Here is a 14,466-nt window from a genome sequence, read left to right as displayed (position 1 = left end):
TAAAACCAAGAGATGGTTAGTAAAGAATACTGTATGTCCATCCAAAAAAGAGAGATATAAAAGAAAGGGTGGAGTTAGGGAAAGACATGTTGGAGCAGATGGGTTGAGTGTGTTAGAGTTAGAGGGAGAAAGTGGAAGAGAGAGTGAGCGAGAGAGAGTGAGCGAGAGAGAGACAGAGAGTGAGAGAGAGAGATGGTGTTCCACTATAGAATAAAGACAGCCAGAGAAAAGTAAAGACTAGAGGATGGAGAGGTAGAATGAGGACTAGAGGATGGAGAGGTAGAATGAGGACTAGAGGATGGAGAGGTAGAATGAGGACTAGAGGATGGAGAGGTAGAATAAAGACTAGAGGATGGAGAGGTAGAATGAGGACTAGAGGATGGAGAGGTAGAATGAGGACTAGAGGATGGAGAGGTAGAATAAAGACTAGAGGATGGAGAGGTAGAATGATGACTAGAGGATGGAGAGGTAGAATGAGGACTAGAGGATGGAGAGGTAGAATGAGGACGAGAGGATGGAGAGGTAGAATGAGGACGAGAGGATGGAGAGGTAGAATGAGGACTAGAGGATGGAGAGGTAGAATGAGGACTAGAGGATGGAGAGGTAGAATGAGGACTAGAGGATGGAGAGGTAGAATAAAGACTAGAGGATGGAGAGGTAGAATGAGGACTAGAGGATGGAGAGGTAGAATGAGGACTAGAGGATGGAGAGGTAGAATGAGGACGAGAGGATGGAGAGGTAGAATGAGGACGAGAGGATGGAGAGGTAGAATGAGGACTAGAGGATGGAGAGGTAGAATGAGGACTAGAGGATGGAGAGGTAGATTGAGGAACAGAGGATGTGGAGGTAGAATGAGGACTAGAGGATGGAGAGGTAGAATGAGGACTAGAGGATGGAGAGATAGAATGAGGACTAGAGGATGGAGAGGTAGAATGAGGACTAGAGGATGGAGAGGTAGAATGAGGACTAGAGGATGGAGAGATAGAATGAGGACTAGAGGATGGAGAGGTAGAATGAGGACTAGAGGATGGAGAGGTAGAATGAGGACTAGAGGATGGAGAGGTAGATTGAGGAACAGAGGATGTGGAGGTAGAATGAGGACTAGAGGATGGAGAGGTAGAATGAGGACTAGAGGATGAGAGATAGAATGAGGACTAGAGGATGGAGAGGTAGAATGAGGACTAGAGGATGGAGAGGTAGAATGAGGACGAGAGGATGGAGAGGTAGAATGAGGACTAGAGGATGGAGAGGTAGAATGAGGACTAGAGGATGGAGAGGTAGATTGAGGAACAGAGGATGTGGAGGTAGAATGAGGACTAGAGGATGGAGAGGTAGAATGAGGACTAGAGGATGGAGAGATAGAATGAGGACTAGAGGATGGAGAGGTAGAATGAGGACTAGAGGATGGAGAGGTAGAATGAGGACTAGAGGATGGAGAGATAGAATGAGGACTAGAGGATGGAGAGGTAGAATGAGGACTAGAGGATGGAGAGGTAGAATGAGGACTAGAGGATGGAGAGGTAGAATAAAGACTAGAGGATGGAGAGGTAGAATGAGGACTAGAGGATGGAGAGGTAGATTGAGGAACAGAGGATGTGGAGGTAGAATGAGGACTAGAGGATGGAGAGGTAGATTGAGGAACAGAGGATGTGGAGGTAGAATGAGGACTAGAGGATGGAGAGGTAGAATGAGGACTAGAGGATGGAGAGATAGAATGAGGACTAGAGGATGGAGAGGTAGAATGAGGACTAGAGGATGGAGAGGTAGAATGAGGACTAGAGGATGGAGAGATAGAATGAGGACTAGAGGATGGAGAGGTAGAATGAGGACTAGAGGATGGAGAGGTAGAATGAGGACTAGAGGATGGAGAGGTAGAATGAGGACTAGAGGATGGAGTGGTAGAATGAGGACTAGAGGATGGAGAGGTAGAATGAGGACTAGAGGATGGAGAGGTAGAATGAGGACTAGAGGATGGAGAGGTAGAATGAGGACTAGAGGATGGAGAGGTAGAATGAGGACTAGAGGATGGAGTGGTAGAATGAGGACTAGAGGATGGAGAGGTAGAATGAGGACTAGAGGATTAAGAGATATAATGAGGACTAGAGGATGGAGAGGTAGAATAAAGACTAGAGGGTGGAGAGGTAGATTGAGGAACAGAGGATGTGGAGGTAGAATGAGGACTAGAGGATGGAGAGATAGAATGAGGACTAGAGGGTGGAGTGGTAGAATGAGGACTAGAGGATGGAGAGGTAGAATGAGGACTAGAGGATGTGGAGGTAAAATGAGGACTAGAGGATGGAGAGGTAAAATGAGGACGAGAGTATGGAGAGGTACAATGAGGACTAGAGGATGGAGAGATACAATGAGGACTAGAGGATGGAGAGGTAGAATGAGGACTAGAGGATGGAGAGGTAGAATGAGGACTAGAGGATGGAGAGGTAGAATGAGGACTAGAGGATGGAGAGGTAGAATGAGGACTAGATGATGGAGAGGTAGAATGAGGACTAGAGAATGGAGAGGTAGAATGAGGACTAGAGGATGGAGAGGTAGAATGAGGACTAGAGGATGGAGAGGTAGAATGAGGACTAGAGGATGGAGAGGTAGAATGAGGACTAGAGGATGGAGGGGTAGAATGAGGACTAGAGGATGGAGAGGTAGAATGAGGACTAGAGGATGGAGTGGTAGAATGAGGACTAGAGGATGGAGAGGTAGAATGAGGACTAGAGGATGGAGAGGTAGAATGAGGAATAGAGGATGACCCACTAGCGTAGTATGTGTTGCGCTTGATGCCATCGTTTATTCCTCCATATTCATTTCCGGAAGTAAATATTTTTTGGTAATCCTAATCTGAATGTTGTGACAGATTAAGAGGGAGTGGGAGGAGAGATTGGGATCACTTGAACAGCGCATGAGAGATGGAAAAAGGGAGAGAGCGAGTGAGGAGGGAGGGAGAATACACCGGAAGAGGTACAGTAGCAGGGGATAGGATAGAGGGAGGGAGGGAGGGAGGGAGGGAGGGAGGGAGGGAGGGAGGGAGGGAGGGAGGGAGGGAATAACATTTAATCCCATTTACATCCAAATAAACTGTTTTTTATCCCTCTATCTATACATTGTATTAGTCACTATAACAATACACTGTATACTACTTTGCTAAATAAATATTATGTACATTTCAATCTAGAACCAAGTTTTCTCTCTATCTTCTATGCTGTTCTTGGTTTGCGTCTTACTGATTGCGTGTTTTCAGCGTTTGAAGGGATTACAACAAATCTGCTTTGTTGAAAGGGGGAGGTACAAGCTGCAACATAAGAGCATTGACCAACATACATATAGAGAGATATACTGAACAAAAATATACACGCAACATGCATCAATTTCAACCATTTTATTGAGTTAGAGTTCATATAAGGAAATCAGTCAATTGAAATAAATGCATATACATGTCCTGCCAAATTCTCTAAAACTACGTTGGAGGTTTCTTATGGTGGAGGAATGAATATTAAATTCTCTGGCAACAGCTCTGGTGGACATTCATGCAATCAGCATGCACCTGTGTAATGATAATGCTGTTTAATTAGCTTCTTCATATGCCACACCTGTCAGGTGGATGGATTATCTTGGCAAAGGGAGAAATGCTCACTAACAGGGATTTAAACAAATTCGTGCACAAAATTTGAAAGAAATAAGCTGTTTGTGCATCTGGAAAATATTTCTGGGATCTTTTATTTCAGCTCATGAAACATGGGGACCAACACTTTACATGTTGCGTTTATATATTTTTCTTCAGTGCAGACAGACAGACAGACAGACAGACAGACAGACAGACTGACTGACTGGCTGGCTGGCTGACTGACAACGAGAGAGCGATAGATAGGGAGAGAGAGAGAGAGAGAGAGAGAGAGAGAGAGAGAGAGAGAATGATGATGGAAAGAGAGAATATTAGAAGGGGTATAACTCAATAATTCATCTCCCCCAAAAATCTATTAATATTGAATCAATCTAAGAGTTGGACTTGCTTGTGTGTATTGTGTATTTGTGTTCATTCAAATCAAATTATATTTGTAACATGCGCTGAATACAACAGGTCTACCTTACAGTGAAATGCTTATTGTGTGTCTGTGTGTGTGTTCAGTGTGTGTCTGTGTGTTTGTCCAGTGTGTGTTCAGTGTGTGTGTGTTCATACTTGTGGGAGAAAAATAATGGAAGAGGAGAATAGAGTGAGGCAAGAATCATCTCCAGGAATCTCTAAATCACTTGATTTGAATAAAGGATGAGTCTTTCTATTTAGACATTCTATTTGATTTAGTCCGGACTGATTCACAATGAATCAACTCTTTGGAACACAATGACTCCTAGCATTGATTCCGGCTGCTTTTGTCGACCTCACTGAGTAACTGGAACCTCCATGGAAACCAGACAACCTGTGAGCTCCTGTGTGACCCTGTACAAACACACACACACACATGCTCATGCAGGCACACACTAAAACACTGATACACACACACACCTACACACACCTATATATATATACACACACACACACGCACACAAACACACCTATACATACACCTATATACACACACACACACACCTATACACACACACGAAACATCTCTAATTCTGTCTCTGTCCCTCTCTGTCTCTCTCTACCCCTCTCTCACTCTGTATCTCTCTACCCCTCTCTCACTCTGTATCTCTCTACCCCTCTCTCATTCTGTATCTCTCTACCCCTCTCTCATTCTGTATCTCTCTACCCCTCTCTCACTCTGTATCTCTCTACCCCTCTCTCATTCTGTATCTCTAATTCTGTCTCTGTCCCTCTCTGTCTCTCTCTACCCCTCTCTCATTCTGTATCTCTCTACCCCTCTCTCACTCTGTATCTCTCTACCCCTCTCTCACTCTGTATCTCTCTACCCCTCTCTCATTCTGTATCTCTCTACCCCTCTCTCATTCTGTATCTCTCTACCCCTCTCTCATTCTGTATCTCTCTACCCCTCTCTCATTCTGTATCTCTAATTCTGTCTCTGTCCCTCTCTGTCTCTCTCTACCCCTCTCTCATTCTGTATCTCTCTACCCCTCTCTCATTCTGTATCTCTCTACCCCTCTCTCACTCTGTATCTCTCTACCCCTCTCTCACTCTGTATCTCTCTACCCCTCTCTCATTCTGTATCTCTAATTCTATTTCTGTCCCTCTCTGTCTTTCGCTCTACCCCTCTCGGTCTCTCTCTCTACCCCTCTCTCATTCTCTCTCTCTAATTCTGTCTCTGCCCCTCTCTGTCTCTCTCTCTACCCCTCTCTCATTCTCTCTCTCTAATTCTGTCTCTGTCCCTCTCTGTCTTTCGCTCTACCCCTCTCGGTCTCTCTCTCTACCCCTCTCTCATTCTCTCTCTCTAATTCTGTCTCTGCCCCTCTCTGTCTTTCTCTCTACCCCTCTCTCATTCTCTCTCTCTAATTATGTCTCTGTCCCTATCTGTCATTCTCTCTACCCTTCTCGGTCTCTCTCTCTACCCTTCTCTCATTCTCTCTCTCTAATTCTGTCTCTGCCCCTCTCTGTCTCTCTCTCTACCCCTCTCGGTCTCTCTCTCTCTACCCCTCTCTCATTCTCTCTCTCTAATTATGTCTCTGTCCCTATCTGTCTTTCTCTCTACCCCTCTCGGTCTCTCTCTCTACCCCTCTCTCATTCTCTCTCTCTAATTATGTCTCTGTCTCTCTCTGTCTTTCTGTGTGTGTGTGTGCGTGTGCGCGCGTTCAATAATGATCATGGTGGTTTTGTTATCGAGGTCCAAGGTTCTGTATGGCTACGTCTTTACCGTGGATACACACGGCTCCACATTTGATTAGATACCACAGCTCTGTGTGGGTGGGTGGGTGCTGGTGCCAGTGTGTGTATGACAGAGTGGACAGTGTCAGAAGGGCTAAGAGCTTATCAGTGATGGTCCGCACAGCAGAGTTCTAGAAAACTAGACCGTTGGTTTTCATACTTTATGAATTCTCAGTGTGGCTGAAGACATTTCTGCAGCCGTCACCACAATGAAATGTGTAGGAGCTTTGTACACGGAGATGCTTTGGTTGAGAATTTGTGGGAGATGCATGTTCGGGCTGTGTGTTCCCTGCAGATGGTGATCGCAGAGCAAGATCCAAAATGCTGCATTGTTGGTTAAGTAAGCATTTCACTGCGCATGTGACACACGGACTATCACGACTCAGCTGCTTTGGACTCTGAACTGAACTGTGCTTTAGTGTCTAAAGTGTGTGTGTGTGTGTGTGACAGAGTGGTCAGTGCCAGAGCAGCAGCAGGTATAGGCTACTGTGAAGGACTGAACACTGGGGGAATGTGCCATAGCTGGTACCCACCCACCTAGGGACCAGGCAAACAACAGATGCTCCTACACAGGGGGAGTTGCTGATTCAGAGATGACCTTAACATACTTAACATATGCGTGTGTGTGTGTGTGTGTGTGTGTGTGTAAGCTTGGGAGAGACAGGCTTTTTGATCATGAAACCCCTATAAAACTGTGGAAAGACAATCTATGTGAAATGTTTGCTTGATATCTTAACCATGTGTACACATGGCTAGGGTCATGTTAACGCAGTCTGTATGGATTGCCAATACACAGTACTGAATTCAGGGAGGGGGGGTAGCCCAACCGGGACTCGGACCTACAACCTTCTGGCTGTGAGGCAGTCATGCTATCCACAGTATCAGTGATGTTCATGTTATACCACGGCTGGGGGGGGTAGCCCACCCGGGACTCGGACCTACAACCTTCTGGCTGTGAGGCAGTCATGCTATCCACAGTATCAGTGATGTTCATGTTATACCACGGCTGGGGGGGGTAGCCCACCCGGGACTCGGACCTACAACCTTCTGGCTGTGAGGCAGTCATGCTATCCACAGTATCAGTGATGTTCATGTTATACCACGGCTGGGGGGGGTAGCCCACCCGGGACTCGGACCTACAACCTTCTGGCTGTGAGGCAGTCATGCTATCCACAGTATCAGTGATGTTCATGTTATACCACGGCTGGGGGGGGTAGCCCACCCGGGACTCGGACCTACAACCTTCTGGCTGTGAGGCAGTCATGCTATCCACAGTATCAGTGATGTTCATGTTATACCACGGCTGGGGGGGGTAGCCCACCCGGGACTCGGACCTACAACCTTCTGGCTGTGAGGCAGTCATGCTATCCACAGTATCAGTGATGTTCATGTTCATGTTATACCACGGCTGGGGGGGTGGGGCTTACGACCTCCCAGGCCCTTCAAAAAATGGTTGTGTTGTCATCTCTAGCTTCAAACTGAAATTCATGATATGACTGAACTGAAAAGGGAATTGAGCCCAACCCTGGTAAACATGTAGATGACCTTGACCTTGTCGACATTACAAACACGTTGGTTTACAAAAAGGTGTCCTTTCGACACATCAATGGAAATTTGACTTGGCTGTTGCATTGGTTAGGTCCACATTCTCCCTGCTTATTGACACTAACAGACGCCTTCACCCAAGGAGACATACAGTACAGCTGAGTACACACAGCGAGTACATACACACAGTACACACGTGTGAAGTATACTATGTGATTCAGGGCGGCAGGTGGTTTTACCTCTAGTGGTTAGAGCGTTGGGCCAGTAACCGTAAGGTTGCTAGATCGAATCCCTGAGCCAATGAGGTAAAAATCTGTCATTCTGCGACCTGAACAGGCAGTTAACCCACTGTTCCTAGTCCGTCATTGTAAATAAGAATTTGTTCTTAACTGACTTGCCTAGTTAAATAAAGTTAAATAAGAAATAATAATAATAAATGATATGGGAATTGAACCCTTGCCGTTGTTAACACAATGCTCCTTCTTCCAACTGAGCACCACAGGGTTCAATTCTCACTAGATTTCAGTTTCTTCTTTTTATTTTATAGAATTGTAAAGCCACTTTGGGTGCTTGAAGAGCGCTACATACCATGTGTAATTATTACTATTGCTACTAACTTTGTCCCTCTCTCTCCCTCTGCTCTTCACCAGAATCCTAGAAAAGCGTCAGCCCAATGGGGAGACCATCGAGCTTTCGGCCGAGGGCCGCCCAGAGCTTGTGGAGGAGAAGGAGATGCCCGTGGTGGACTGCACCTGCTTCGGCCTTCCCCGTCGTTACATCATCGCCATCCTCTCAGGTCTGGGCTTCTGCATCTCCTTCGGCATCCGCTGCAACCTGGGCGTGGCCATCGTCAGCATGGTCAACGACCACACCGTCTGGAAGGGTAACAAGGAGGTCCTGGTGGTGAGGCACAGTGTTCTGGCACTTACACTCACACTTCTATTTTCTTCCTACACTTCTAGAACTAAAAAGGTGCTATCTAGAACCTAAAAAGGTTATTCGGCTGTCCCCATAGGAGAACCCTTTAAAGAATCCTTTTCGGTTCCAGGTAGAACACTTTTGGTTCCAAGTAAAAACCCATTTGGAAAATGATTATTTTTGGTTCCAGGTAGACCTCTTTTGGAAAAAGGTTCTACCTGGAACCGAAACAGTCTCACGTGGAACCAAAAAGGACTTTCCTTTATAGGACAGCCGAAGAACCCTTGTGGAACCTTTTTGTCTAAGACTGTAGTTCTGACTTTGCTGATGGCTGCTTTAATGAGGAAAACATTTACTATGAGTGTCTGCTTTAATGAGGAAAACATTTATGTCTATGACTGTCTGTTTAATGAGGAAAACATTTACTATGAGTGTCTGCTTTAATGAGGAAAACATTTACTATGAGTGTCTGCTTTAATGAGGAAAACATTTACTATGACTGTCTGTTTAATGAGGAAAACATTTACTATGACTGTCTGTTTAATGAGGAAAACATTTACTATGAGTGTCTGCTTTAATGAGGAAAACATTTACTATGAGTGTCTGCTTTAATGAGGAAAACATTTACTATGACTGTCTGCTTTAATGAGGAAAACATTTACTATGACTGTCTGTTTAATGAGGAAAACATTTACTTACTATGACTGTCTGCTTTAATGAGGAAAACATTTACTATGAGTGTCTGTTTAATGAGGAAAACATTTACTTACTATGACTGTCTGTTTAATGAGGAAAACATTTACTATGACTGTCTGTTTAATGAGGAAAACATTTACTATGACTGTCTGCTTTAATGAGGAAAACATTTACTATGACTGTCTGCTTTAATGAGGAAAACATTTACTTACTATGACTGTCTGTTTAATGAGGAAAACATTTACTTACTATGACTGTCTGTTTAATGAGGAAAACATTTACTATGACTGTCTGTTTAATGAGGAAAACATTTACTATGAGTGTCTGTTTAATGAGGAAAACATTTACTATGACTGTCTGTTTAATGAGGAAAACATTTACTATGACTGTCTGTTTAATGAGGAAAACATTTACTATGACTGTCTGTTTAATGAGGAAAACATTTATGTCTATGACTGTCTGTTTAATGAGGAAAACATTTATGTCTATGACTGTCTGTTTAATGAGGAAAACATTTACTATGACTGTCTGTTTAATGAGGAAAACATTTACTATGAGTGTCTGCTTTAATGAGGAAAACATTTACTATGAGTGTCTGCTTTAATGAGGAAAACATTTACTATGACTGTCTGCTTTAATGAGGAAAACATTTACTATGACTGTCTGTTTAATGAGGAAAACATTTACTTACTATGACTGTCTGCTTTAATGAGGAAAACATTTACTATGAGTGTCTGTTTAATGAGGAAAACATTTACTTACTATGACTGTCTGTTTAATGAGGAAAACATTTACTATGACTGTCTGCTTTAATGAGGAAAACATTTACTATGACTGTCTGCTTTAATGAGGAAAACATTTACTTACTATGACTGTCTGTTTAATGAGGAAAACATTTACTTACTATGACTGTCTGTTTAATGAGGAAAACATTTACTATGACTGTCTGTTTAATGAGGAAAACATTTACTATGAGTGTCTGTTTAATGAGGAAAACATTTACTATGACTGTCTGTTTAATGAGGAAAACATTTACTATGACTGTCTGTTTAATGAGGAAAACATTTACTATGACTGTCTGTTTAATGAGGAAAACATTTATGTCTATGACTGTCTGTTTAATGAGGAAAACATTTATGTCTATGACTGTCTGTTTAATGAGGAAAACATTTACTATGACTGTCTGTTTAATGAGGAAAACATTTATATCTATGACTGTCTGTTTAATGAGGAAAACATTTACTATGACTGTCTGTTTAATGAGGAAAACATTTATGTCTATGACTGTCTGTTTAATGAGTAAAACATTTATGTCTATGACTGTCTGTTTAATGAGGAAAACATTTACTATGACTGTCTGTTTAACGAGGAAAACATTTACTATGACTGTCTGTTTAATGAGGAAAACATTTACTATGAGTGTCTGCTTTAATGAGGAAAACATTTACTATGACTGTCTGTTTAATGAGGAAAACATTTATGTCTATGACTGTCTGTTTAATGAGGAAAACATTTACTATGACTGTCTGCTTTAATGAGGAAAACATTTACTATGACTGTCTGCTTTAATGAGGAAAACATTTACTATGACTGTCTGTTTAATGAGGAAAACATTTACTATGACTGTCTGTTTAATGAGGAAAATATTTACTATGACTGTCTGTTTAATGAGGAAAATATTTACTATGACTGTCTGTTTAATGAGGAAAATATTTACTATGACTGTCTGCGCTAACGAATCAAATGTAAATATCTGAAAAGGGGAGGCTCTTTGAAGTGACCGATGGTTCTATGTGGCACTCTTTCTTCTCAAAGAACCATTTTCTTGAAGCGGGTTTTCCCCTTCTTTCTTCGCTGTCTGAATGGTAGCAAATAACCTTGCTAGCTAGTGATGTGGGAAGAGGAGGGTTGGGGTCAGGGGGTTTGGGGTCAGGGGGTCAGGTCAGGGGGAGGGCTGGCTACAGGCCACAACAAAGGTTGTACCTTTGGGCTTGGAGGCTCATAGTGTGTGTAACCTAACGTAGCAGGTGTAAAAATAAATACCTGAGCGGGGTCCACACATCCATGTTTCAGGGGAAAAGCAAGCTAGGTTGAAGATACTGTATCAATGAAAACCGCATACTTCCGGTTGTTTCCGACCTCGCTGAGGTTGGAGTGTGTCCAAGCTTTATTTTTGTGCAGAGGAAGAAGAATACCGTCAATGGACAATGTACTTTGACTTGAAAATACTTATTTATAATCACAATCAGCACCTTTTGAAGTGTAGCCTTTATCAAGGTGCTTGGGAAGCTAACACAAGTCTTCAGGTCTCAGGCAAGGTTTCTCATCACTCAAGCATTATTTAACGAACCCACTCCGCTACACATCCGTAGTCATGGGTTGTGTTCATTAGGACACGCAACGAAAAAATGCTTCAAAAATGTTCTGCCACTGAAAATCTAAATGAGCGTTTCTTATTGTACAAATCCAGGTAGTCCCTTGCTCCCAGATGGTTTTCTTCCGTTTGGTGCCTTATGAGCACAACCATGGTCACTCCTCCTCTTTCTCTCCCCCCAGGCAGCACAGTTCAGCTGGGATCCAGAGACCGTGGGGATGATCCACGGGTCCTTCTTCTGGGGATACATCGTCACACAGATTCCCGGAGGTTTTATATGTCAAAAATATAAAGCTAACAAGTAAGTACATTTTAGGATACATTGTCACACAGATTCCTGGAGGTCTCATATGTCAAAAATATAAAGCTAACAAGTATGTATGTTTTAGCATGCTTTGGGATGATTATTCCTGTATTGATTGACTGATTTTCTTATTGTATGTCAATACCTTTCCTCAAACGTGTCGGAGGTCAACTTTTTTACTACTAGGATTCATTTGACTAAAGTATACATTATATTTGACTCAAATATACGTTATAGTTGACCTAAGTATACATTATATTTGACTTAAGTATACATTCTATTTTACAAAAATTTACATTATATTATACTAGAGTAAACATATTTGACTAAAGTATACATTATATTTTACTAAACTATGCTTTATATTTTACTAGAGTATACATTATATTTTACTAAAGTTTACATTATATTTACTAAAATATACATTATATTTTACTAAACTATACATTATATTTTACTAGAGTATACATTATATTTGACTAAAGTGTACATTATTTTGACTAAAATATACATTCTATTTTACTAGAGTATACATTATATTTGACTAAAGTATACATTATATTTTACTAGAGTATACATTATATTTGACTAAAGTATACTAAAATATACATTATATTTTACTAAACTATACATTATATTTTACTAGAGTATACATTATATTTGACTAAAGTTTACATTATATTTGACTAAAGTATACATTATATTTTACTAGAGTATACATTATATTTTACTAGAGTATACATTATATTTTACTAGAGTATACATTATATTTGACTAAAGTGTACATTATTTTGACTAAAATATACATTCTATTTTACTAGAGTATACATTATATTTGACTAAAGTATACATTATATTTTACTAGAGTATACATTATATTTGACTAAAGTATACTAAAATATACATTATATTTTACTAAACTATACATTATATTTTACTAGAGTATACATTATATTTGACTAAAGTTTACATTATATTTGACTAAAGTATACATTATATTTTACTAAAGTATACATTATATTTGACTAAAGTATACATTATATTTTACTAGAGTATACATTATATTTTACTAAAGTTTACATTATATTTGACTAAAGTATACATTATATTTTACTAGAGTATACATTATATTTGACTAAAGTATACTAAAATATACATTATACTATGGCTGATGATGTTGCCTCAATCAAAAAGTTATGTATTCATTTTTACTAATGAAGTATAGACGGAGCCCTTATAGTCAAGGGTTTCCTTCCATCAGACATTTTGAACTGCTACAAAGGTTGGGACAGTCTCATCAATAACACCAAAGACATTTCTCTCAGGATTGGGGTTAATTACATGTTGATATCAGTCAAATGAAATGAAAACCAGCTCATGAATTGAAATCTTTATAGAATTTAAATATTTCATCTTCATAGAAAATATTTGCCAATAATTACTTCCTGAATTAAACAAAATTGAAAATTAAACAGACCCCAAATGAACCATGGTCTCTATCGCTCTCAGTGGTTGAAATGAAGGCTGGTCTCTATAGCTCTCAGTGGTTGAAATGAAAGCTGGTCTCTATAGCTCTCAGTGGTTGAAATGAAGGCTGGTCTCTATAGCTCTCAGTGGTTGAAATGAAGGCTGGTCTCTATAGCTCTCAGTGGTTGAAATGAAAGCTGGTCTCTATAGCTCTCAGTGGTTGAAATGAAGGCTGGTCTCTATAGCTCTCAGTGGTTGAAATGAAAGCTGGTCTCTATAGCTCTCAGTGGTTGAAATGAAGGCTGGTCTCTATAGCTCTCAGTGGTTGAAATGAAGGCTGGTTGTGTTTGTCTCTGACTGTTTCTGTCTTGGTGTGTTTCAGCGTGTTTGGCTTCGCCATAGTGGCCACATCCACTCTCAACATGCTGATTCCATCTGCTGCTCGTACACACTACAGCTGTGTCATACTAGTCAGGATATGCCAAGGCCTCGTCGAGGTACTTAGAGTGCATCTGTCTCTCTCACTCTGTGTGTGTGTGTGTGTGTGTGTGTGTGTGTGTGCGTGCGTGCGTGCGTGCGTGCGTGCGTTGAATATTATGTTTGGATATTTACTGTGTGCATCACTTCATTACTTCCCTATAGGGCGTATCTTACCCAGCATGCCATGGGATCTGGGCCAAATGGGCCCCGCCTCTAGAGAGAAGTCGACTGGCCACAACAGCATTCTGTGGTAAGATACTAAAATAAATGGATTTAAACATCCTCTCACGCTCTCCCTCCCCTTTTCTCTCTCTTAAACCACACAATGAATGAATGAATTTCCCCCGGGGATAATAAGGACTACTCTACACATTACTGGATCCAACCATTTGTGATGTCTACTTGATGTTCTTGTCAAGAGGGTAGCTAAGATGTGCTTATAAACAACCTCAACATTATAGTAAAGTTCCCTATTGGTAACATCCCCAATAAATCTAGTGCAGCACATTGTCTTCCTACATACTGTATGCATGCATTCCACAGGAGGTTGGTGACACCTTAATTGGGGAGGATGGGTTCGTGGTAATGGCTGGAGTGGAATGGATGGAATGGTATCAAATACATGCCATTCCATTCGCTCCATTCCAGCCATTATTATGAGCAGTCCTCCCCTCTACAGCCTCCATTGATGCATTCTCAGCTGCAGGAAGTGTATGTAGCCCTTTACACTCCAGGGTCCAGGTATGAGAGATCAAAATGGCAGATTTGGTCACTGATAAGAGCTTAAATTTGAGGCACGTTCAAATGATGCTTTTACCTAAACTAGATGGAGATTTGTAATGGACCGTTGTTGGATTGTAG

General features: G+C 41.3%; 1 protein-coding gene across 1 annotated transcript in view; it reads left to right on the top strand.

Annotated features, from left to right (window-relative positions):
- Positions 1-14,466, top strand: part of LOC110487029 (vesicular glutamate transporter 1) — a 67,020-nt gene that overhangs the window by 30,131 nt on the left and 22,423 nt on the right. The window contains exons 2-5 of the mRNA XM_036941900.1: positions 8,017-8,269; positions 11,537-11,655; positions 13,508-13,622; positions 13,768-13,855. Of these exons, the coding sequence (XP_036797795.1) occupies positions 8,017-8,269; positions 11,537-11,655; positions 13,508-13,622; positions 13,768-13,855 (575 nt within the window). The remainder of the gene's footprint in view (positions 1-8,016; positions 8,270-11,536; positions 11,656-13,507; positions 13,623-13,767; positions 13,856-14,466) is intronic.

Source organism: Oncorhynchus mykiss, chromosome 13 (assembly GCF_013265735.2).
Source record: "Oncorhynchus mykiss isolate Arlee chromosome 13, USDA_OmykA_1.1, whole genome shotgun sequence".
Lineage (NCBI taxonomy): Eukaryota > Metazoa > Chordata > Actinopteri > Salmoniformes > Salmonidae > Oncorhynchus > Oncorhynchus mykiss.
This window is presented reverse-complemented; position numbering and strand designations above follow the sequence as displayed.